At 38.3% G+C, this 26,757-nt stretch overlaps 1 protein-coding gene across 2 annotated transcripts in view; it reads right to left on the reverse strand.

Moving 5' to 3' along the window:
- The window catches only part of dre4 (SPT16 homolog, facilitates chromatin remodeling subunit dre4), a 165,252-nt gene that overhangs the window by 92,227 nt on the left and 46,268 nt on the right, over positions 1–26,757 (reverse strand). For both annotated transcript variants that reach the window (XM_067157313.2, XM_067157314.2), the window contains exons 8-9: positions 15,150–15,336; positions 555–728 (exon numbers count right to left, since the gene is read on the reverse strand). In XM_067157313.2, the coding sequence (XP_067013414.1) occupies positions 555–728; positions 15,150–15,336 (361 nt within the window). The remainder of the gene's footprint in view (positions 1–554; positions 729–15,149; positions 15,337–26,757) is intronic.

The raw sequence follows: 26,757 nt of genomic DNA on the forward strand, positions 1-26,757 counted from the left end.
TTTTACCATGCACACGCCTAGAGACAACTGTCAAAATGGCGCGTCCATGGTACCCAGCACATCCGAGTGCTTCAGTAGAGGTCATGGCAAGAAGAAACTACCCCTTTTTATCGTTTCAGTTCGAACTTCCCGATAACTGCTGCATTCCAGTGGACACTAGATACACTACTACCACGAAGCAAGGGACAGGAACCGTATGGGATACGTACAGCTGCCTATCGACACGCGCGGAAAATCACACCTGTATGGTATATGGGCGCCATCCACAACCAGGAAAGCAGTGCGTCCATATCCTGTACCGGTATAGTGATGAAAGAAAAAGACAACAGATTGTTCAAAAACCTAAAAACGGACAATTTTGATCCTGTGAGCTCTTTTCAAAATTACACATTTATCAAATTATGGTGGAATTTCCTCTAGCAAAGTTGCACATTACAAGACTAAATGTTGGTACATTGCTGAAGGAGCCCAAGAAAACCACCAAAACAACAGCTGAAGAGAGAAGATGACAATGTATGAAACAAAAAACAGTTCAAGAAGTAAACACTTCTTACCCGCAGCTTTGAATCGAGCACAGCAGAACGCTTCCCTCGCCCAACTATCTCGGGTGGTTTTGCGTCTTCCTTCTCTTCTTCCTCCTCCTCTTCCTCTTCTTCCTCATCCTTAAGGAAGATTCCTACATTTTTAATCTTCTTCTTTGAGGGTGTTAGGATGGTGGCTGGTTGACCCTGAAAGTCAAATCAGACTAATATTAATTATACGATCCTAGTAATACATCTACCCTCAATAATACAATTAATACAATTAAGTAAGGCCACTTCGATAAGTGAAAACTCAGATAACATGGATCGCCACACAGATATAAAAATAAATAATAATTAACAATAAAAAATATTGTACAGTATTACTGAACTATTGTACTTCTTATATCTTGGTGAATTTGCTGTCATTTAAAAATCACAGAAAAATTACATTCCCCTTTATTTTTTCAGTAAATAATGTACTACAGTACCCAAGGTGATTCGAATTTGAATATTAGAGATAAATACTGTAATATAATGTGTATTATTAAGTATTGTCAACAAAGAAATTTTGTGTGTCATCAACGCTAAATTATAAGCCCATCTATCCCTTCTTCAAGATCCATCGTCAGATACAAAGAAAGCACATTTTCTTCAGCTCAAGTGGAAATGTCAGGGCAAATAAGAGAGATAAATAACAACAACTGTAGTCAATACGGACCAAAAAATGAGATTAATGACTTGTAAAAGTTAATCACCTGGTAACATTTTACACTTTCTGAAGAAAGTCTTAAGAGTTCTTTTGTTTCATAGTAGCACCCCACTTCTTTGCCACAATAACATACACGCCGGGCACAGTATTTGTTAAAGAAAACTTTAAAGAATTACTGCATTAAAAATGTTGTGTGTTTTAGACTTACAGATTTGGCTCAGATAATACATGTCTTAGTTAATCAGAGCTTGGATTACGAGAGTTCTTACGTACTTTGGAAGCATGCTAAGCTGGATGAAAAATGAATTCAAGAATTATGCCTGTAACAAGATTCTCCCAGTGTTAGAGCCATTATATGGAAGGAAAATTTACCTGTGATATGCAAGAAGACCCTGTATCCATCTTGTTTTGAGCTAATATTGATCTATGCACCTCGACTGAACAACAATAGTTATTATAATTATATATACTTATTAGCCAAGCCAAATTTGTAAAGAAACCTAAAAAGAAAACTAGTAGAAAGTGGTCCAGAGAACTCAAGATGCAACAAGGTGCATTCATGAAGAGATTTGGGGAGGATATCAGGCATACGAACAAGTTCAAACGCGTTCTCTGAATGGGCAGTTTGCAGTTCTTTTAAGTGCCGGTAAATCTACTAAATTTACCTACCCGAGGCCGATGTATTTGGGCACCTTCAAATACCACCGGACTTAGCCAGGATCGAACCTGCCAAGTTGGGGTCCGAAGGTCAACGCCTCAACCGTCTGAGCCACTTATGCCCGGTTTCTGGAATGGTGAGATATCTTTCCGATAGCTATTGCTTTGTTACAGCTGTCGACTCGATAGATCTTCGCTGCGTTGCACATCAGAATAACAGCTAACTTATCGAACTGTCAACTATTGCCCCATTGATCAAGTTCCATAAACACACACTAGATGCCACCCCTCGTACTATTTTGTTTTTGTGCATTAGATTTGTTCCCTAGATTGCCAGGCGCATGCGCACAAGTAATGCATCGTATTTGAGCTTTCTGTGTAGCTCCTATTATCCCCTCTGCAGCGAGAAATTGATATTCGACTAGTTCTTCCAGACGGTGACAGTTTCGTAGTGTTTAAGGACTGTCAGAAGAATTTGACATTGTTTGAGGATATCTAATGAAATATGCACACCAGTAGCACGTGTCACGCGCGATCCTGTTTGCACTGAGCCTTATAAGTATACCGTACCGGTATCTCTTCCCTGTTATTCCAAAACATGAACATTGTTTGACCACAGTGTAACGATATATATCGGGTAATTAACATAATTGTATAACCTGTTAGTTCCTTGTAATGTAATATCGTTAATTAAAAACAATTCCACAATAAAAGTACCGGTATATGCTCACTGTCAATGCAAGTAGGCCTGCAGTAGGCATACTAGGATAAATGTGTAATTATATGTTATACTCAGTTACTGGTACCAGTGCTTTTATGGACACGAATGCAGTCACAGATACAAATATGAGTCTTAAAGGGTATCGTAATTAATATTCGATCAACAGGGTACAATAGAAAATTGTCATAGGACGCAAATTGTCGCCTGTAACCTCTACCAAACCTATGCCAGTATATTTGTTCAGTCTCAATCTGTCTTTGAATTCATTTTCACTATACTTCATTAGAACATCAGACCGACGATGATATAATAGTGGTCGTTCTACAATGTTGATCATTTCTACAATTTCTTCGTCGGAAAAAGATGAGATAGCCATAGAAAATTTTAACAAACACAATGTTAGTTGCTGTTACCGAAGTAGTGCGCACGCATCACCAAGTTAACAAATAAATATCTCCTGGTCAGGGCCCTCTAAGTTAGCAAGCGATTTATCGAACCGATAGCTGTATCTTACGTTCGTGCAACGCCAAAACACAAGTTAACCATTCGATACAACGATTCTTCGATATCTCACGTTCCAGAAACTGGGCATTAACCCGGTTTGACTGAAATAAGAGCAAGATTCAAGCTGCAGAAATGAAGTTCTTAACCCATTCACTGCCAAACCCATATATATTACATTAATGAATGCCATGACTCGTCCGCCGAACCCTTATATAAACACGTTTTCGGGCAGTGTGTATTTCACCGATCTCACAAATGAACGCGATATAGTGTCATGCTTTGAGATTCCGTGGAAATGTTCAAAGAAGTTCTCTGCAGCATATATACAACTCCATTTCACGTGTCTTGAAAGCGATCTGATGTTATTTCAGCATCGTTGGAATGGAACCTCTTTCCCGCTAACGTGTAGCCATCATGGCGTTTGAAGTATACATTCATCTCTTGTTGACGAAGAAATTGAATGTTTCCTCATAAATAGCATTTCTGGAGAGCTATATTTTGATAATGAAGATGGAGAATATCTAAGTGGCGATATTGAACTACAAGAAAGTGTGACACAAAGTAGTAATGATGAATCTCGTGCAGAACTGTCACCTCCTCTTCAGATAAATACTTTTTCTTCCCAAATGTAAATGATTTTGATAATACCTCTTCTTGGATCAACAATTTTACATATTTCAGTAACAGTATCACTGAGCGGAGTAGTCGCGCGTATTAACACGCTATGGCTATGGAGCCAAGCTCTGTACTCGACAGGCTAATGGGTTCGAACTCCACCGTCAGCTGTCCTGAGAATTTTTTTTTGTTTTTTTTTTTGTTTCCCTTTTACAACATTCCCAAGCAAATACCGGAACAGTTCCTATTCATAAAACACAGCAGATTCCTTCCACTTCCTTACCCAGTTTCATTCACCATCATTCAATTCATATTCATTATTTTCTCAACCGAGTTTTGCATCAGGAAGGGCATCCGACCGTAAAAATATGGTGTAAAATATCTCACTTCATCCCCGACTCCGTATTGGGGTGTGGGGCTATGGGGACGATGCGCATTCCATTAATAGGTTTATCCTGAACTAGTACCAACAGGTAGCGTGCATGTACTACTCGGACTACGCCATTCCACCTTCATTTGTTTCAGGGCTTGAAGGTTAGAATATCGCTGTCATTTAATTGACTCATAAGTACTGTTGTGGTATCCTGAGATTCAGTAAAAATGCCGGATTACTGCTGTGTGCCATTGTGCAAAAACCGAGGCATGCCATTTTTGTTCCATCAGTTTTCGAAAGATGTGAAAATTAGAAAACAGCGGATACATTCATTCAGAAGGAAGAATCATAAACTGAGCCAGATTACGAAGAATGATAGAGTCTGTTCAGCACATTTTAGGAGCGATGATTATAGAACAACGTTATTAGGTACATAGATAAGTATATAAATGACTAGCTGATGTACCTGTGCTTCGCTATGGGATTCTCAGAAAGACTGTCTTTGTGGTTTTCCTACCTGAAGTCGTCAGAAGGAATTTAGTGATTAAAAGAAATGTTATCTAAAATACTCAATCAAATTAATAAACCACACATTTTCTCGCTTTTAACGAACAGTACTACAGTGCCGATCTAACAGTCCAAAGTTCCAGTGCTGCAATGACCAGACCTCAGACAGCCGTGAACACTTCTCTGCCATTATTCCGTTAAATATTCACACTGTTCATTCCAATCAGCGCCTCAGAGTAGGAATTGAATAGCTCGAATGCTATGATGAACCAGTTTGTTACATATCAGTAGTATCAGAAATGTATCTAACTCCCCAGCTACTTCCCACCAATTTTCAGGCAGGCTGTTATACTCGGTACGACCGGGTAAGTTGGCTGTGCGGTTAGGGGTGCATTGGTGTGAGCTTGGATCCGGGACGTAGTGCGTTTGAACTCCACTGTCGACAGCCCTGAAGATGGTTTTCCGTGGTCTCCAATTTTCACACCAGGAAAATGCTGGGGCTGTAACGTAAATAACATAGGGGATGCTTCCTTCCCACTCCTAGCCCTATCGTATCCCATCGTCGCCATGAGTCCTATCTGTGTCGGCGCAACGTAGAGCAAATTAAAAAAACTCTGTATACAGCAGTAATCCCATCTATCGGAGATGAATGGCAACAGAGACACAAAGCAAATCACAACAAACAATGGTCAATGTAATGGTATTGTTGATCAATGTTATTAGCTTTCTGTATTGCAGGCCTTCACATTCAGTTTTCTTTCGACTCTGTAATATAAGGCCGTCTTATAAAATTAATTATAGCGTAGACTGTAGTTCCTTATTCCCAGACTTTATATACCGATTTTCATTAAATTCTGTTTACCCATTTTCTCGTGACGGCGCTGATATGATCTTAGCAACAAAAATCCATATTCATGAATATCTCCATTATCATAGCCAGTACAGTTAAAATGTATAAGACATAAATGATCGGAAATTTAATACTATGTAGCTTTATTTATACAGTAACTGTCAATAAGAGCACTAATAACACAAATATTCGAGAATTAAATTTTGGGCCTTCCCCTAAACTACCATTTCCCTCAGCGTGAATAAAATTATTTATGGCCTAGATTGTCGCGACTTATTCCCCGACTTTGCATACCGATTTCATTTACAATGGGACAACTAATAACAAATATTTGAGAATAAAATTTTAGGCCTTCCCCTAAGCTACCATTTCTCTCAGCGTGAATAAGATTACTTATGGCGTAGATTGTAGCGACTTATTTGCTGACTTTGCATACCTATATTAATTAGATAGGACCACTAATTACATAAATATTTGCGAATAAAATTTTAGGCCTTCCCCTAAACAACCATTTCTTTCAGGGTGAATAAGATTATTTACATTTTACATTATAGCAACTTATTTTAGAACTTTACATACCAGTTTTCATTAAGATAGGACCACTAACAACATAAATATTTGAGAATTAAATTTCAGGCCTTCCCCTAAAATACCATTTCTCTCAGTGTGAAAAAGATTATTTATGGCCTAGATTGTAGCGACTTATTCCCGGACTTTACATACCAATTCTCATTAAATTCCCTTCAGCCGTTTTCTCGTGATGCATGTACATACAGACAGACAGAAATTACGGAAAATTAAAAAATGCATTTCCTTATTACTATGGACATGACTGATACAGAAATACCATCCTTTTTAAATTTTGAGCAATGTACAGACAAAACTCTTATTTTATATATATAGATTACTAGTACGCCTATAGTCTATTTAACATTAAATGTGTTAAAGTGTGTGTAGAGGTACAGCAGAGAGGTACATGCCACTTGCAATTATATTATCGTTCGAATGACTACGAATATTTTGGTTTTGTAGGTGAAAGGTCGCGGATGAAATTACATGCACTGCTATCTGTATTTTTCTGGACTCCTGACACCGGCTCAGATGTAAAGATGAGAGAGGTTAGGGCACGTAACAGAGGAAACAAGGAGGATGATCTGATGACAAGGCAAGACACAGCTGTGCTTCTGGACACCAATGACTCACCTATAGCAGCATTTGAAGAGTGTCAGTCGTTAATGAAAATATGAACCTTACATTATCAAGCGGTACCAGTGACTTATTTAGGGATGTTGCATGCCAAACCAACGACAGTGAGGGTGTACTTGATCCTGAAAGACTTCTAACAATATCTGGTGCAGTGCAACTCTTCACAGGTTTTGACAACAGAGATCATTTTTCTTTAGTGTTTCAAGCCCTGGGAAGGGGTAGATTTAGTCTGCAGGTATTTCCAATTTCACCAGAATACTGTTTCTTTTTAACAATGATGAAATTGAGAATGGCCAAAACAGATAAGAAACTTGCATATGATTTTGGTTTAAACGTAACAACAGTAGGGCTAATTTTTTCTGTATGGATAAATTTTATGTATTGCCAGCTCAAAGAATTAAATATTTGGGTTTATCAGAAGACGGTGAGGGCTTTGACAATATGAAAGTGACTGAGGTATGAGCAATGCTAGTAATACCATTCCTTGCGCAGCCCGTCCCTGCTATGAATGGTGTGAAACTGTTGCTCATAGGGCCACTTGGTGCATGCATTTCAGTGGGCTTGGCAGACTGATATGTTATAGCAACTTCTGGCTTGGTGAGGAAAGCAACAGGAAACTACCTCACTCCTCATTTCCCTAGTACGCCTTTTCAGTGATGCCTAGGCCATCTATGACAGTTCATGGCGGAACTGTTGAGGATCCAACCAGCCTTCGGGCTGACTAAACATACATACATACATACATCCTAACACAAGAGTAATTTTAAACTGTACTGAAATTCCAATAATGAAGCCTAAGAGTTCTAGTGCCCAACAGGAAACATTTTCTATGTACAAAAACTGTAACACTGTGAAGGTACTGACTGGAATAAATCCATCAGGATTTCTGTGTTTTATATCAGATGCATATGGTGGATCAGTTTCAGACAGGCAACTGTTCAAAAAATCTAATATTGACATGTTGGAAGAAGGTGACTCAGTAATGGTTGACCGAGGATTTCAAATTCAAGACCAACTTTGCTCAAAGGGAGTAAGTGTAAATATTCCACCCTTCTTGAAAGGAAAAAAAGGCAGTTCTCCACCATGGAAAATACCATGACAAGGAGAATTGCTTCCAAAAGAATACACATTGAAAGGGCTATAGGCTTAGGGAAAACATACAAAATTCTACAAACTAAGCTTCACATAAGCAAAGTTCCACTGTCAGGTAGGATTATTTTTGTATGTTACATGTTGTGCAATTTTAGGAGATCAATCATGTGATAGCTAGTATGTATTTATTTACAATAAAATGAAGCCTACTAAAGTAAAACATGGTAGGTAGACTACATTATGTTACAAGTGAGCAGTTGCTGGAAGCATGATATAAAAACAATCTTCATTGTTCATTTATACCAAAGGCTCATGGACCTAGTTCTCCATTAAAGCTGGAATAAAGTACTCATAGTAAAATTTCTCAAGCTGTGGTAGCATTTCTTGAATAAACTCATTCCTCTCAATGTTTATGATTACCATATCAACAGCTGTGTAGACAGCAAAACTACAGAACTGTCTATCAGTGACAAACAACTGTCCTTGGCACTTGAAAATAATAGTTGTGTGACTGCTTTAAATGTATGCCATCTTTGTCCTCAATTAAATAAGGTGCAATACTGGCAGATACTTTGTCATATTCATGGCTTGGCACACCTTTCAGTTCCAGCACTCGGTCATTCCCAATGAGTCAATCACAACTTGCTGCTAGATAGTTTTTGGTGTGAATCAACCCACATTTGGATACACTATGATCTGTAATTTCTTCATACCTCCTCCTTGCCAGACATTTCTTATCCAAACCCCACTTCATAAATTTATTTTGGTATTGACTACCTGCAATTATTGTATGGGCCAAAGTTTTGGCATCTTTAGTGTGGCATATTCTATCAAAATAACTTAGAGTTAGCCTGTACTTCCTTTCCTTGTACCATAGTGCACATCTGGATTGCCCTCTTGTTTCCCTTTCTATATCTTTTATGGAATCCTCAGAGACAGACACTAACTCAGATAAATAATTTGAGTTTGTGTCTGTTCCATAAAAATGATCATGTGCAACAGACAAGATGTTAACATTTGATTTGAAAAGTGATGATAAATAAGAGAGTTTCATTCCTGAATTTTCAATTAAATGTCTCGCATATGATTCATAACCTTCCTCGTTTCTGAGTGAGGTGGTCTTGGATCAAAATATAACCCTTTCAGACCGTGTACGCACAATTGTGCGGGTTCGTATTTTATTTATGTCTGAGCTTATTTGACGCTTTCTTGGTGCTAAACCGGAATGCACTGCTTGTGCGGGATACGTAGCATGTACTTCAGTTGTTTTTATTTAGTGCTTGACCACCAGGAGGCAGGAAGAAGAGTTTAAAAATACAGTTCATCGGAAAGATGGCGAGAAGCAGTAATGCCTAAAATAAGTATTAATTTATTGCATTCATATTAATCTAGAAGCTCTACTGAATATCAGAATATAATAAATTAACTGTGTAAATTGTTTAGCGAACATAAATTGTGAACTTACAACATCGTACGTAATACCAAGAGGTTTTGAATGTTGATACGCACATGTGTGCGGGCTAGGTTTCCCTACAGCCAATTCATGCAAGAGTGCTGGGTGCTGCCACCAAAAGGATTGTGAAAGCAGAACTTGTACTCTACATGAAAAATGTAATGTATAAGATTTAAAATGTTTAAAATACATTGTTCCACACTGTAAAATAGAACATTTTGATCATGTACATGTGTATATTCACATGTACTGAGCAGAATTTTTTCTTTATTTTTTTATTTTTTGAAAGTAGCTAATTAAGTCCTGACACGCACAATAGTGTGAGTTTTGCTTTTTAGCTGAAAGTTCTCATTTTGTAAAATAAATGTAGAAACATGTATTTGAGAGCATTTTAGTAAGTTTTTGACGTACCAACGAAAATTCACATCTCCAGTTTTCTTTCAGATTCGACTGATTCCAAAAGGGCAGTAAAAGCAAAACTCATCCTCAGTGTAGAAAATGTAATATTTACTTGTGTTTTAACGAAGATTTAATTATTTTAAATTATTCCCCACTGTAAAATAGAACAATTGATCATATGCATTGAGGTAATTTTTCCCTTTTGTAAGTAGTGAATTAAGTCCTGACACGCACAATTGTGTGGGTGCTTTTTCTCAGATGTTAATTTTTATTTTGTAGAATAAACTAAAAATATATGTATTTAAGAGCATTTTAGTCAGTTTTTGACGTAAAAACAAAAATCCACACCCCCAGTTTTCTTTCAGGTCTGAAAGGGATAATCGTGAACCTGTTGCTATGGGCAGATTTGACACTTTTACGGGACTTCCATTTACTTTCCTTTTTCGTGCAGGCTGGTGAAATGTTTGTAAAACATCAGTTGGTGTTTCTGAACATTTTATCATTTTTGCTGAAGTATTTAAGGGCATAACAAAGGGCAGCAGTATGCTTACAACAGGCTTTGGGTACAATACCTGCTACACACTCAAAACTTGCTGCTAAAATGCCATAACCACAGCGATCTAGTATCAACTTGAAAGTGTACTCTCTGTTTCTGGTGAATTGTGATCTCACAGAAGACATTACAAACACCCTATCACTCTCAAACACACACTTGATGATTTTAATGAACTTTTCATTAAATAAATTATATCCGGCATCACATAACGACTTGTAATTCTTCACTGGAGCTCCATCGATCTCGGATTTTCTGAAAACGAAGTAGTCCATCAAGTGAATGTGTGATAATTTCACATGAGGCAGAAAAGAGACTGATAAATGGATGGTGTTATTCATCAACTGACCAAGCGCCAAAATTGATTTTTTTAGATTATTGCACCATCTGGTAGCTAAAGGTGTAAACTTTACATAGGTTATTGTTTGGACTTTTATTCTCAATATGATTTCGCGGGAAATGAGTTTTGACCAAACGCCAACCTCTCAATCATTAAATTGAAGTTTTGCATCAAGTGACCAACCACCATTTCTGAGTCCGAATTACGCATCACATGACCACACGACAAGAGTGCAGTCGCTTGGTCGTGTGATGCTAAATGTAGATTTCCGCATAGCAGATTACCCGGCAGGTTTTTTTCCCGTATTACACAGCATTGTTTCTCTGCAACGTGTCATCATTGTAGGTAACCTACTCTTTCTTTATTTACCAAAATCCCTCATTGTGGTACTAATTGTTTAAGCCTAAGAACATAGCAATGGACCAATATCCCCATATATTTCGGTCTGAGCGAATTCTCTTGTTAGCGAAACTGGCTGCATGCGAGGGAAATAGATTTGATAAAGATAAACATTTTAGCATTTTCTTTAAAACATTTTGATGTTTAAGTGAACATTAAGACATCTAGAGTTGGTCGCCGCCTTCACAATGAAAAAGGATCAGTTTTACATTGTCTGCTCTCTACGTTATGGCCCAATGGAAAACCAGTTTCAGAAGCGAAGCTGAACAACCTGCGCTCCCTCATGAAGCTAATTCCCATGAAGCCTTTTTATAAGGACTTGTTTAGTGATTCTGGAATGGACGATGATATAGATGGGTTTGATTGTGGAAATATGAATTTTGAACTCAAAAATTCTTAAAGTTCTGCATTATATTACACTTGGAGAAACTGTATGTTTATGATGCCTTAATACTATGATCTAAAAGCAAAGCAAAGCAAAGCAAAGCAAAGTCACCTCCGTACTGGCCATGAAGTCCCTTGGAGGAGTGGAAGGTAAAGGCTTCCACCACCGTTAACCTCGGCACGTGATGGGGTAGAGTGGTCAGCTCTACGCCCGGCAGCCTTTGCCCCCAGGAATTTACCTGGTACTCATTTTTGGTGTAGGCTGAGTGAACCTCAGGGCCATATGCACCTTCAGAAGTGGAGATCTCGTTTCTTAAATTTTACGACTTCCTGACGGGGATTCGAACCCACATCCTTCCGGGCGAACCGAGCACGCCTTTACCGCCTCGGCCAAGCAGCCCCTAATTCTATGATCTACCAGTGTAATTTCTATACTATATTCTAAAATTAATGTTTTTTCTATGTCATGTTCTATGCTGTTAAGTATAATTTAATCCTGTACTTAAATAAGCAATAAAATTAGTTAACAAGTATCATATTTTACACTGCACTGAATTTTTAAAAGTCAAATCGATCACTAAATGACAATTTTATTTGTTGGTCATGTGATGTAAAACAAAAACTAATGTATCCGCAATAAAGCATCAAGTGACCAAGCACCATTATCTCAGATTATGACAATATACTTCAAATATCCCTAAATTTGATACATTGAGGAGAAATTTTATGTTTCTATCTTCATTGTGGTATATAATACCTCACATTTAAGGGGAAATATGAATTAATACAAAGGATTTTGCGTTTGTGTCAATATCTCAAAATCTACTTTTGGCGCTTGGTCAAGTGATGCATAACACCATCCAAATCTTTAAAGTTCATGTCACTTGGAAATATAGGCCTACTGGTAACCCTATTTTCTGTTGGTGTCTCCGTTGTCCGATGTATTCCCATTTTCATATAAGCCCGCAATCTAAAAAGAACAAACATTCATAGATAATTATAGTACCAGTGAGACAGTATTAATACACTGTCTCCTTGTTTGACATTTTCGAGTTGGAGTTTATCTCCGTTGAAAATATTTCGTCTTTTCTCCATGCGAGAGATATATGGACATAATCCTTATTATAACTTAAAATTATGAGCTGCTCCTTTCTACGGCGACAGAGGATAAGTTACTATTTATTTGAAACCTTATTATGCTCTGCAGCTTGAAATTATGTCGTGGCTGTAAGTCACTATGTGTTAATACTCTCTGCCAGGAGTTGTTCAAGTTCTGGGTGGACCGTAACTTATTGCACAGCTCTCCTGCGCAAGGAATGAAGTCAACTTCCGCTTACCGTTGTGAGTGCAAGAGAGAGGAGGTCTGCCGTAAACATGGAAGCCAAACAGACGCGCGTACATAGCTCCGCTATGTTGTGCTACTTCAAGATCGTACCAGGCTAATCCTGTGGATATTTGGGGGCACATTGCCCAATTAATGTATTTCTTGTACTCTGGACAACCCTTTGGAGCATCGCAGATGTTGTATTGCTACTAAAATTAATTTGAACTTCGGCCTAATGTAAGTAACAGCGTTCTTCTTCAACGCCACCGGGAAGACTGTAAGTTTGAAACCTTTCTTCTAACGGCATTTTGCTACAATTTCATCGAAGTGTTTGTGCTAATCTGTTGGTGACACATGCTATGCCTCTCCTGGAAATACGACGTCGAAAATTACCCGAACCTTATTTTTAAAAAAAAACAAAAAAAAAAACAATAATGCTGTAATTATAATAACATTTTCGGTGGCGTGTTGTGATTAGATACCGGTTCCCGTGTTTGGTATAGTATTTCAAACTTGGAATTGTTCAAAATTGGAAACCCTTAAAAATGTGGTACAAATATTGTAATATTTGTTCTGGTAACTCTTGGCATTTTCCTTTAAAAAAAGGAAAGAGGTCATGTCTTGAAGCTCGAGTTAGAGGAGACGTTTTTGGATTGTGAAAGATACTAAGGGAGGCAGTTTTCGTAAGGTTTTCCGTTGGAATTTTTCTTTTTTGCCTGCTATTTCTCCTTTTCTTTTGGCTTTTCATTTCCCTCTGGGAATTTGTTTTTTTTAACTTTTTGTGCGGTCTGTGGATTGCATTGTTGTGATCCTAATTATTTATGGTCCTCTCCCTCGGGTCTGAACTTGAATTGTTGTTGTTGCCATGGGGATGGATATTATGATGATTGTGATGAAAATGTAATGGACGTTTGTGCGCAATTGCTTTAATTGATGATTTTTTAAAAAAAGGATTTTTCATGCTCCGGTGATGTCTGAAATGCTATATGCTAAGTCCGTTTGTCTTTAATTTTGGGGCCGATTTTCTATGTGTTTTGATGCATTGGTTGGTATCACTGTTCTCCCGCGTGTTGTGATTTTCTTGATTTTTCCTTTTTCCCTAGTTTATTTCGGGATTTTCCTGGTTTTCTTCCTTTTGCACGAGGTTTAGAAACCTTATATAAACTCCTCGCCTAGTATCTCGTTTTGGTTGGTGTATTTTACAAGTAAAGAAAGATTAACTTAATTAATTAATTTTATGCAAGTATCTAAATTAATGACGTTGAAGGTATTAAACTCAACCTGAGGTAATTAAGCCGAAGCATAATTTATTTGTATTTTATAACTAAGAAGATAGGCTGGTTATGAAATTTATATTGGGTCCGAATAAACTAGGCCGGTTCGAACCGTAGGTCACTTATGTTTTGATATTATTTCCCTGTTTAAATTTTTTTCTTATTCCTGTTGATGTTCTGAGTCCAGAGTTATTTTAATTTTACTTCTTTCTCTTATTAAATATATTTATTTATTTCAAAGGTTCCTGGACGTGTCATTCTTGTAGTATTTGAAACCATACAGTGATAGTTATTTTCATTCTTTCCACGTCCTCTGGTCGCTTATCTTATTCCTGGTAAGTACCTTTGTGATGGTTTACTTTTGGGGTGATTTTGCTTCCACCTTGTTTAGTTTTTTTTTTAACCTATTTTTCTTGTCTTGTTGCTACCTATGCGGACACTGTGGGGATGGGTGTTTGTGCGGGATACCAGTGTGTACGGTACTGATTATATCCCTGTATTTATTATTTAAAATACTTTCGCACAGGCAGCGTGTAAAACATCTCTATCGTACCTTTGACAAAGCTCTAGTTTATTACCACCAACTTTCCCTCCTCGCTTCCTCAACTCTCCTTTTAAAGTGATCATATACATTTTATCTATGTTCGGATAAATATTAAATACGGCACTATTGGCATCATCCATATTCTCATTCATAACTTTACTATTCATAACCTAGGCCTAATCACGTATTACATGTACTGAAAAACAATCTCATTCTAGTCCGAGTAGTACACTCATGCCATCTAGCGGGAAAAGTTTGCATACGATAACCCTATAGTATTGGTAAAAATGTATCTGTAAAAGTGCTTCTTCCTTTTAAAAAAAAACTGCCCCAGAAGGCTTGCCTGGTCATCAAAACTCGGCAGTGAAAAGGTTAAGGAGCATACGAAGAAAAACCAGAAGAGACATAATATGAAAGTAGGACACATGGACAAGATGTTCTTAAATATTAAGAAAGAACTAACCGAGCAAAGCCAGGGTGGTTTGGATGCATGAAGCGAACTTGAAACAAAAGAATTCCCAAGAAAGCCCACTAGAGAACTAGAGGACGACCTCAAATGAGATGGAGCGAAGAAGACAGCAACACAGTGATCATAAAGAATAGAGACAAAATAAAATGGAGAGCATTGGTACAAAACACCATCCAATGTGACTGGAAATATAGATTTAACACAGGTGGATCAAGAATAATGGAGTCTATAAAGTTTAAGCCATTCACTAACCTCATTGACCAATACGGTGTCCCCAATGAAGAGAGCATAAACCTTGCCCTCCTTCTCCTGAGACTCCTTATTGTTTAGACTTGCAAGACCAACGTTCAGGTTGAACACCATGCCCTTCCTGAGAACCGCTGTTGTTTTCGGGCCAATGACGAGTGAGCTCTCTCGGAATTCAATTCCCATAGCAAAACTGAAACAAGTACATTGAAATGCAGCAAGAAACTTGTGGAAACTTTGGTCTCAGAGTGGACATCATAACCTCTAAAATTTCACTTCCAATTCCAAGTTAAGAGTTCTATTTAGATGGCAAGTGCTTATGGCAAGATTTGTGTAGATTGTGGTTGCAGTAGTTATTTTCAAGTTTACATATACTGAATACTTTAAATACAAACTTTTCCGATATCCATAAAAATATGTTGCAGATTTAAAGTGCCTTATCCTTACATTTTGTATTGTCTCATTTAACAGAACTGTACTTGGTCCAACTGCTTTCTGGACTCAATATCATTTAACACATATTTGTTAAAAGCATTATGACCTATGCCACACACAAAAAGTGTTAACTAAATTCTATGAGAATAATGGCCCATAAATTACCCAAAAATCGAACAAGCAACTTGTTTTTTAATACTGGTATAACATGTGAACACCCCCCCCAGATTTTGCCAAATTTAACTGTTATATAAGATTTATTGAATCCATATACCTCCTCCTCTTCAATACAATATCATTACAATATAGACTATGGGGAACATGTTTCATGTTCTGCTGTAATCGTGACCTTGTGAAGAGGATATACTTAGCTGTCAATGAAGCTGCTGGATTTTGGCAAGTAAGTACCTATGTACTGAAGATAAATGTGGTGTTCCCACTGCCCTGTCGAATGAAGAGTTCCTCACAGCGAATCAGTGCAAACTATGCCTTATGGACTCAATGAAAGTTTTTAACACATCTATACATTAAAAGAATTTAATAAAAATTGTTTTGCCCAGTCCGTCCGTTCTACTGGACCGATTCTGCTTCATTTGCCATGTCGGAGACGATTATTAGTACCCGTCAACAGCTCTTCCGCAAGGAAAATTAGAAATGAAAGAGGTTTCATAACAAATACATAACATGATCGATAGCAGTTGTTAACTCGTTAGAAATAAAGGCTAAGTAAACGATCACTTAATTTTAATACTATACACTGAAAGTAAGATTGTGATACACCTCAAGATATGACAGAGCACATCACTGATTTCAGAGGTTAGTTTATATTTTCTCGCGCTGATTAAAATGCCCCCATGTAAATTTATAGCGAGATGGTTACCATTTCTTTACTGGCACTTGAAATATGTTTTCATGATACATACAGTAAGGAACATTTTAAGCAAGCCTCGGACCTATGGGAGTAACGGAGTCCCACTCCCATTTGACAGGCGAGGGACTCCCTGGAAACAACTTGGCGAACGAAATGGAATTCGATGAGGAGCTATCAATGGAAGAAAGAAAGTAGAACTGGCTGAGTCGGCAAAGAGGATGCATCTGGATGTGCTAGGAGTAAGTGATATTCGGTTAAGGGGAGATAACGAGGAAGAGATAAGAGATTATAAAGTGTACTTGAAGGGTGTTAGAAAGGGAAGGGCAGAGTCTGGGGTAGGGCTCTTTATCAGGAATACCATTGCACGGAACATAAGTTTCTGTTAGGCACGTAAATGAGCGAAAGATGTGGGTAGATTTGTCAGTTGGAGGAATTAGGACAAGAATTGTGTCCGTGTATTCACCATGTGAGGGTGCAGATAAGGATGAAGTTGACAAGTTTTATGAAGCATTGAGTGACATCATGGTCAGGGTCAACAGCAAGGATAGAATAGCGCTAATGGGTGATTTCAATGCGAGAGTTGGGAATAGAACTGAAGGATACGAAAGGGTGATTGGTAAATGTGGGGAAGATATGGAAGCTAATGGGAATGGGAAGCGTTTGGTGGACTTCTGTGCTAGTATGGGTTTAGCTGTTAAGAATACATTCTTCAAGCATAAGGCTATTCACCGCTACACATGGGAGGCTAGGGGTACCAGATCCATAATAGACTATATCTTAACAGACTTCGAATTCAGGAAATCTGTTAGGAATGTACGAGTTTTCCGGGGATTTTTCGATGATACAGACCACTATCTGATCTGTAGTGAACTAAGTATCTCTAGGCCTAAGGTAGAGAAAGTGAAATCTGTCTGCAAACGAATAAGGGTAGAAAATCTCCAGGATGAGGAAATTAGACAGAAGTACATGGATATGATTAGTGAGAAGTTTCGAACAGTAGACAGTAAGCAGGTTCAGGATATAGAAAGTGAATGGGTGGCATACAGGGATGCTGTAGTAGAAACAGCAAGGGAATGCCTAGAAACAACTGTGTGTAAAGATGGGAAAAGGCGAACATCTTGGTGGAATGATGAAGTGAGAGCAGCTTGTAAACGTAAACGTAAAAAGAAGGCTTATCAGAAATGGCTCCAAACAAGGGCCGAGGCAGAAAGGGAGTTGTATGTAGATGAAAGAAACAGAGCGAAACAAATAGTTGTTGAATCCAAAAAGAAGTCATGGGAAGATTTTGGTAACAACCTGGAAAGGTTAGGTCAAGCAGCAGGGAAACCTTTTTGGACAGTAATAAAGAATCTTAGGGAGGGAAAAAGGAAATGAACAGTGTTTTGAGTAATTCAGGTGAACTCATAATAGATCCCAGGGAATCACTGGAGAGGTGGAGGGAATATTTTGAACATCTTCTCAATGTAAAAGGAAATCAACCCGGTGGTGTTGTGAACAGCCAAGCTCATGGGGAGGAGGAAAATGATGTTGGTGAAATTATGCTTGAGGAAGTGGAAAGGATGGTAAATAAACTCCATTGTCATAAGGCAGCAGGAATAGATGAAATTAGACCTGAAATGGTGAAGTATAGTGGGAAGGCAGGGATGAAATGGCTTCATAGAGTAGTAAAATTAGCATGGAGTATTGGTAAGGTACCTTCAGATTGGGCAAAAGCAGTAATTGCCCCTATCTATAACGAAGGGAACAGGAAGGATTGCAACAACTATCGAGGTATCTCACTGATTAGTATACCAGGCAAAGTATTCACTGGCATCTTGGAAGGGAGGGTGCGATCAGTCGTTGAAAAGAAGTTGGATGAAAACCAGTGTGGTTTCAGACCACAGAGAGGCTGTCAGGATCAGATTTTCAGTATGCGCCAGGTAACTTAAAAATGCTACGAGAGGAATAGGCAGTTGTGTTTATGTTTCGTAGATCTAGAGAAAGCATATGATAGGGTACAGAGGGAAAAGATGTTCGCCATACTGGGGGACTATGGAATTAAAGGCAGATTATTAAAAGCAATCAAAGGCATTTATGTTGAAAATTGGGCTTCAATGAGAATTGATGGCAGAATGAGTTCTTGGTTCAGGGTACTTACAGGGGTTAGACAAGGCTGTAATCTTTCACCTTTGCTGTTTGTAGTTTACAGGGATCATCTGCTGAAGGGTATAAAATGGCAGGGAGGGATTCAATTAGGTGGAAATGTAGTAAGAAGTCTGGCCTATGCTGACGACTTAGTCTTAATGGCAGATTGTGCCGAAAGCCTACAGTCTAATATCGTGGACCTTGAAAATAGGTGCAATGAGTATGGTATGAAAATCAGCCTCTCGAAGACTAAATTGATGTCAGTAGGTAAGAAATTCAACAGAACTGAATGTCAGATTGGTGATACAAAGCTAGAAGAGGTTGATAATTTCAAGTATTTAGGTTGTGTGTTCTCCCAGGTTGGTAATATAGTGAGATTGAATCAAGGTGTCGTAAAGCTAATGCAGTGAGCTCGCAGCTGCGATCAACAGTATTCTGTAAGAAGGAAGTCAGCTCCCAGGCTAAACTATCTTTACATCGGTCTGTTTTCAGACCAACTTTGCTTTAGGGGAGCGAAGCTGGGTGGACTCAGGATATCTTATTCATAAGGTAGAAGTAACAGACATGAAAGTAGCAAGAATGATTGCTGGTACAAACAGGTGGGAACAGTGGCAGGAGGGTACTCGGAATGACGAGATAAAGGTTAATTTAGGAATGAACTCGATGGATGAAGCTGTATGCATAAACCGGCTTCGGTGGTGGGGTCATGTGAGGCGAATGGAGGAGGATAGGTTACCTAGGAGAATAATGGACTCTGCTATGGAGGGTAAGAGAAGCAGAGGTAGACCAAGACGATGATGGTTAGACTCGGTTTCTAACGATTTAAAGATAAGAGGTATAGAACTAAATGAGGCCACAACACTAGTTGGAAATCGAGGATTGTGGCGACGTTTAATAAATTCACAGAGGCTTGCAGACTGAACGCTGAAAGGCATAACAGTCTATAATGATAATGTATGTATGTATGTATGTATGTATGTATGTATGTATGTATACAGTACGGTTAAGTTAGGTTATGCGACGCTCTTTGAATAAGAAAACTGAAACATTGCCCACAAAATGGGATCGATCATCTTCAGTATAGTTTTCTCGCTAGGAACACTTGCATGCTCTCTCATAGACATTCGAAGGCGATGTCGAAGTAGATTAGTAATACCCGTCGACTGCTGTTCTCTAAAAAAAATTTGAAACAAAATAGGATTACAAGTTTTTGTAATAAATGCGTAAATAACGTGGCCGATAGCAATTAACTCATTAGAAATATAGGGTGAAGTAAATGATTGCTTAATTTTTATATTATATACTGAAATTAAGTAAGAAAGTGTTGCATCTCAAGAATATGGCGGAGTACATCACAGATTTCAGATGATCGTTTATATTTTCCTGCGTGTAGTTAAATTTCGGAAAGGCTATTCCTATATAAATTTATAGCAACAAGGTTATCATTTCTCTACATTCGCTTACGCTTTCATGATACATATACCGTTACGTTAGGTGACCTGTTTGAAGAAGAAATCTGAAACCTTTGCCACAGAAGCCTCCAGTGATTTTCAGAATGAAATTAAAACACACATTCACATAGAATCAGATTTTGAAAAATAAACAAGTAAGACAGTGTGGATATCATCCTTCAAATTTGGAGGGTGGCACAATAACTTACCCTTTAAGCTGGTTCTAACTTTCCAAAAAGCCTGTTTTGTCCACTTTGATCTATTTAGACCAATGTTTTGAGCCAAAAAAAGGTTAATTTGTAATTAATATATGTCCTCTTAATCCTTTCTTGCAAAAATGAAATGCTTTAAATATCAGAGTGGGCTTGTTTGAAAGACTTTCTAATAATTTGGTCATAGGAAGTTGTACAACATAAAATCTAGTGAAAAACTGTGGTCATGTTCAGCAACTGCAATTATAACTGAAGGTCTTGGTAAAATCAAAGTGGTACAAGTTACTTATAAAAATTCTTGAAAAAAAAAAAAAAGCATTTGAAGTTTGTGTATGCTTGGTATGGCACTTTTCCAACTACACTGATTGACAAAAAAGTTAAGCACCTGGAATGAATGTTGTGATGTTGACAATTTCATACACATGCATACAATTGGCGGGTATTTAAATGATTACAGTCCTATTAAAACAACTTGCGTGTTCTGACAGCTTGCAGCAGGCGGCACCAAGCAAAGGTGCGGGAGCACCGTATTGCCTGATGTTTAACTGATGTTACTACCATCACAATCAAACCCTGTCACTCTGCGCTAGGCCCTGTACAGGAATCGGAAGAGCGTTAGCATAATAAGTTGTTTTAATTTTACAACTCGCTTTATGTCGCACCGACACAGATAGGTCTGATGGCAACGATGGGATAGGAAAGGCCTAGGAGTGGGAAGGAAGCGGTCGTGGCCTTACATTAAGGTACAGCCCCAGCATTTGCCTGGTGTGAAAATGGGAAACCACGGAAAACCATTTTCAGGGCTGCCGACAGTGGGGTTCAAACCCACTATCTCCCGGATGCAAGCTCACAGCTGTGCGCCCCTATAATTTTTTATGAATCTTAAGTAATTAAGTAATTAATGTCTCAACAGCAAATTTATTCAGCTCAAATATCGTAAGACATACTCCTCTCGCCTTCCCATCAGGCCTTTATCAGTCAATCCCCGGACGATTGGCAGATTTCAGCAGCAGAAAGGCACAATTAAAAATACGACCTGTCTTTATATTTACATTATCGTGGAAATTTCCGTCTACATCATTGACAATAACGACTCGCCTGCTCAATATTTTGGGTTCAAATTGGGTGAGGATGGAAAAAGTACCTAAGTATCTTCAGATTTAAAAAAAGTGAAATCAGTCGGACCTTGTCATAGGTATCAGCACAATTTTAAGATGAGCGTAAGTGATCAGTAAAAGTCCGTCCTTCAATTTGTCATTTTGCACAGCTTTTAATCTTGCGATCATGTCATGAGGCCTCTTCTCCCTGAAATCCGAAGCATAGTGCTGAGTTTTCCCTGGTGTTGATAACCAGTCATGTGATGGTCCTCTACTATACAACACCAGCTGCTGTTCGTTAGGCCCATGAATAGGCAACGTGGAACTCAGACCGGCCACCTCAAGGAGCTTTCAGACAGGGAGGTTACAGAAAAGGAGAGGGCAAGACTACCTGGGATTGGCTTAAACAGGAGGCATGTTCTGGTTGCCACAGCAACTGACAACTGGAACTAGCACCCTGCGAACTGTCAGAACATGCAAGTTGTGTTAATAGGACTATTGAACTGCAAACATCTATGATAGCTAGATTGGCCACGAGAGTGCATTAATGTTGTCACCACATGACCGAGATACTGGGCCTGTTAGGGCACGTAAGAGGTGTGCGCAGGATCAAATGATTAGTGAGCACTGTCAAGGATCATGAAAATGATGCATGCTAGTGTGACATAACATTACTAGCATTACATTCAAAGAAAACTGACACTGTAATAATTTGTGTAAAAATTTACACAGATACAGGGTTTAAGCATACAAGCTATGATTTACATTCCTTGAACGGAAATGACAGTATTTCTATTAAAAAAGTAAAATTCATGTTAATCATTCAGCAAAACATAATATCTATATATATCTATATATATATATATATATAAAATAAGAGTTTTGTCTGTACATTGCTCAGAATTTGAAAAGAATGGTATTTCTGTATCGGCCATGTCCACAGTAACAAGAAAATGCAGTTTTTACTTTTCTGTAATTTCTGTCTGTCTGTATGTATGTACACGCATCACGAGAAAACGGCTGCAGAGAATTTAATGAAAATTGGAATGTAAAGTCGGGTGATGAACCGCTACAATCTAGGCTATAAATTATTTTAATCACGCTGAGTGAAATGGTAGTTTAGGAGAAGGCCTGAAATTTTATTCTCAAATATTTATGTTACTAGTGGTCGTGTCTTAATGAAAATCGCTAGACAAAGATGGGAAGTAAGTCGCTACAATATAGGCTATACACGCTGAGAAAAATGGTCGGTTAGGGGAAGGCCTAAAATTTAATTGTCAAAAATTTATTGTATTAGTGGTCGAATCTTCACGAAAATTGGTATGCAAAGTCGGAGAATAGGTCGCTATAATCTAGGCTATCAATAATGTTATTAACACTGAGTGAAATGGTAGTTTAGGGGAAGGCCTTAAATGTAATCTATATATATAGAGTTTTGTCTGTACATTACTCAGAATTCGAAAATAATGGTATTTCTGTATCTGTCATGTCCACAGTAACAAGAAAATGCATTTTTTACTTTTCCGTAATTTCTGTCTGTATGTATGTATGTACATGTATCAAGAGAAAATGGCTGAAGAGAATTTAATGAAAATCGTAATGTAATGTCAGGTGATGAACCACTACAATCTAGGCTATAGATTATTTTATTCACGCTGAGTGAAATGGTAGTTTAGGGGAAGGCCTGAAATGTAATTCTCAAATAAGTTATTTATGTTATTAGTGGTCGTATCGATAAATCTATATATATCAAGCTCACAGCTGCGCGCCCCTAACCACACGGCCAACTTGCCTGGTCGTACCGACTAACAGCCTGCCTGTATATTGGCGGGAAGTAGCTGGGGCGTAAGATAACGTTCTTCTTTAGCATGCCATTCCTCTGGTTCATACATTTTCTGATATATCTGGTATGTAACACACTGGTTCATCATAGTATTCGAGCTATTCAATCCCTACTCTGAGGCACTGATTGGAATGAGTAGCGTGCATATTTATGGAATAATGACAGGAGTGTTCTTGGCAGTCTGCGACCTGGTTATTCCAGCTCTGGAACTTTGGACTCTTAGATCGGCACCGTAGTACTGTTCGTTGAAAGTGAGAAAGTGTGCGGTTTTTCATTTGATCGATTATTTTATATGATAACATTGCTTTCAATCGCTACATTCCTACTGACGTATTTGTAATGACCTATGTTGAATTCAGTTAGGAAAACCACCAAGTCAGTCTTTCTGAGAATCCCGTAGCGAAGCACGGGTACATCAGCTAGTATTTACATAAATTCAACAAGTTTACTGCTTGACTTTGCACAGCATTGTAGTGTTGACTTTCTCTGTTCACCGATTCTCTGAAAATATTTAAAACTTATTTATCGGGCGTCCAATGGTAATAGGTAGCCTCTAAATGGTGAGGGATTTTCATCACGAGTGAGGACATGGATACTTACCATCATCCAAGATTAAAGTACAACAACAACAACAACAACAATGTAAATGCATCTACCAAATAGATATAGCATGCCTTCGAACACATAAATAACCTAACTGATGTTTTTCCCAGTAAGCAACCACAAGCCACACCTTACCCACCTTAACTCTGTATCATTATTATTCCTCTTTTATGACCGCATAGGATCAGTTTAGTCAGTCCATCGTTCAGGTCTCTTTGAAAGAGTTGTTTGGGCTTTGCGGTCCTCCCAGTACTTCTTCAGACGCTCCAATCTTTGTGCCATTTCCTCGGTTGAAAATATGCGTGTTGGTTTGTTTCATGTAAGGGTGTGAATTTTGTATTCAACTTTATCTTACTTGTGGTGTCTTCTGTTGTAAGGCCTATTTCCTTCAGATCCTCTCTTACTTCTCTGATCCATTTACATCCTGTTGTGGTAATTTTTGAGACAAGATTGTGTTGTACTAGTTATTTCAGAAGTCTTGAATCCTGCATCCTCATGATATGTCCAAAGAATCCCAGTCTCCTCTTACGCATAGTATCTGTAATGGGTTCTAGCTCTTTGTACACGGCTTTGTTAGGTATTATCTGCCACTGTCCATCTTTCTGGTATTTTTTGTTGATGCAGGTTCTTCCAATCCTCTTTTCAATTTTCTGAAGTCTGTCAGTCTTTGATTGTTTATTCAGGTGAAAACATGTTTCTGCTACATATGTAGCTTCTGGTTTTATAACTGTGTCGCAGTGTTTTATTTTTGCATTTCTTCTTCTTTTATGACCTCATAGGATCACTTTAGTCAGTCCGTCGTTCAGGTCTCTTTGAAGGGATTGTTCAGGCTTTGTGGTCCTCCCAGTACTTCTTCAGATGCTCCGATCTTTGTGCCCTTTCCTTGGTTGAAAATATGCGTGTTGTTGGTTAGTTCTTTCTCAAGTTGTAAACTTATCCTATTAAGGATGATTATTGAAAATATTTTGTGTGTTATGTCTAGGAGCGAGATTCCCCTGTAGTTATTAGGGTCGGTTTTGTCTCCTTTTTTGTGCAGTGGGTGAATGAGGGCTGCTGTCCAGTGTTCTGGTAGTTCCTCTTTAATCCAGATAGAGACAAGTTGCTGACGGAGGGCAACTTTTGCTGATGTTCCTGCATATTTCCAGACTTCCGCAAAGGTCTGATCTTCTCCTGGCACTTTGTAGTTTTTTAATTTATTCAGAGCTTGGTAGACTTCCTTTATTGTGGGGGGATTGATGTTCTCTGGTGGTGTTTTTATCGGGGTGTTGGTGTCCAAATGAAGAAGTTCTATAGGTTACTCACAATTTAAAAGCTTGCTGAAATATTTAGCCAGAATTTCTGCATCGTCTTTATTGTTATGAGCCAGCTTACCCTTTTCATCCTTCATCAGTAGGGTTGGGGGTTCATATTTTTGGAACTGCTTTCTGAAGGTTTTGTAGTAGTCCCTTGATTGAGTTTTATTGAATTGTTCTTATGACGTTGTCCTTTTATTCTTTGTAAGACTTGGGTAGTTTTTTTTCTGTGTTTTACTAGATTTTGATAGGATATTTCTGTTTTTTGGGACTGATGTAATAGCCATGCCTGCATTTATTGATAAACATTTCTTTTTGCAGATATCCCATGTTAATTTTTGTGCTTTAGTTAATCTATTTATTCTTGTTTGGATTGAGTCTTTTCATTTAGGTTATGTTATTCCTTCTCCAAGATATTTAAATTGAGTTCCTATTTTGATTTTATTACCATTTATGGTAACTTCATTTAGTTGTGTTGGTTTTAGGGGCATAATTTCTGTTTTTTTTTTTTTTTTTTCAAATGATATTTTGAGGCCAATTTTATATGGAAAGTTTCGAAGTTCTGACATCTGGGTTTTTGCTTCTTTTATGTCCACTCCTAGTAATGCTAAATCGTTGGCGAAACCCAGGGAAATTGTTTTGATTTTTCGGCCAATCTTTATTTTTGCGAGACATTTCCTAAACCATTCCCTCATTACCATTTCTATAGCACAATTAAATAATAGTGGTGAGAGCCCATCTCCCTGCCGTAGTCCAGTTTTAATTTCAAATGACACTGATGTTTCACCCGTAAACTTCACTCCGTATTATATTAGAAATGTTTCTAAAGCATCTCTTAAAATATAAGATTGAAAACTGTAATTCATTATGTACAGTAGAAAAATATTTGAGGTTTTTGGCCTACCTCTTTATTGTATCCAGTCAAAATCCATAAACAGGAATGAACATAAGTAACTTATTTCTTACAACGTAAATTGAAAATGATGTAAATTTCTGCCTCCTCTCTTTCATTTTTTCTGCCTCCATTTCATACTCTGGTACCCCCGGAGGGATCAAAATTGACTGGGAGAACGTCGCCCAACCTTCACGGCCTGTGATGTGACCATGATGTCACTGTGTCTAAACAGCATACGCTAATCACCTGCGTGCCCGCGGGACGAAATGCCCAGCGTGAGCATCTCCGATCTAGATTCTGCACTACTTCAGCTGTCTTCGAGAACGGCAGCGCCAAGGGGGAGAGAAAGCACTCTGACAATGTTTTGAAGACACACACCAGTGTTACTCCTGGCATCATGATGTGAGGAACCATCGTATTATGACTTCATGTAACCTCTAGTAGTGATTTAGGGACCACTGATAGCACAACGGTACATCATGGACACCCTATGTCCTTATGTGTTACCTCTAACAAGACAGTATCCTGATACCATTTAAAAAAATTTTTACAATTTGTTTTTACGTCGCACCGACACAGAAAGGTCTTATGGCGACAATAGCATAGGAAAGGCCTAGGGATGGGAAGGAAGCAGCCGTTGCCTAGTATGAAAATGGGAAACCACGGAAAACCATCTTCAAGGCTGCCGACAGTGGGGTTTGAACTCACTATCTCCCAGGCGCAAGCTCACAACTGCGCGCCCCTAACCACAGGGCCAACTTGCCCGGTATTACCATGTTTTGTAACAGAGC

This window comes from Anabrus simplex, chromosome 13 (assembly GCF_040414725.1).
Source record: "Anabrus simplex isolate iqAnaSimp1 chromosome 13, ASM4041472v1, whole genome shotgun sequence".
Lineage (NCBI taxonomy): Eukaryota > Metazoa > Arthropoda > Insecta > Orthoptera > Tettigoniidae > Anabrus > Anabrus simplex.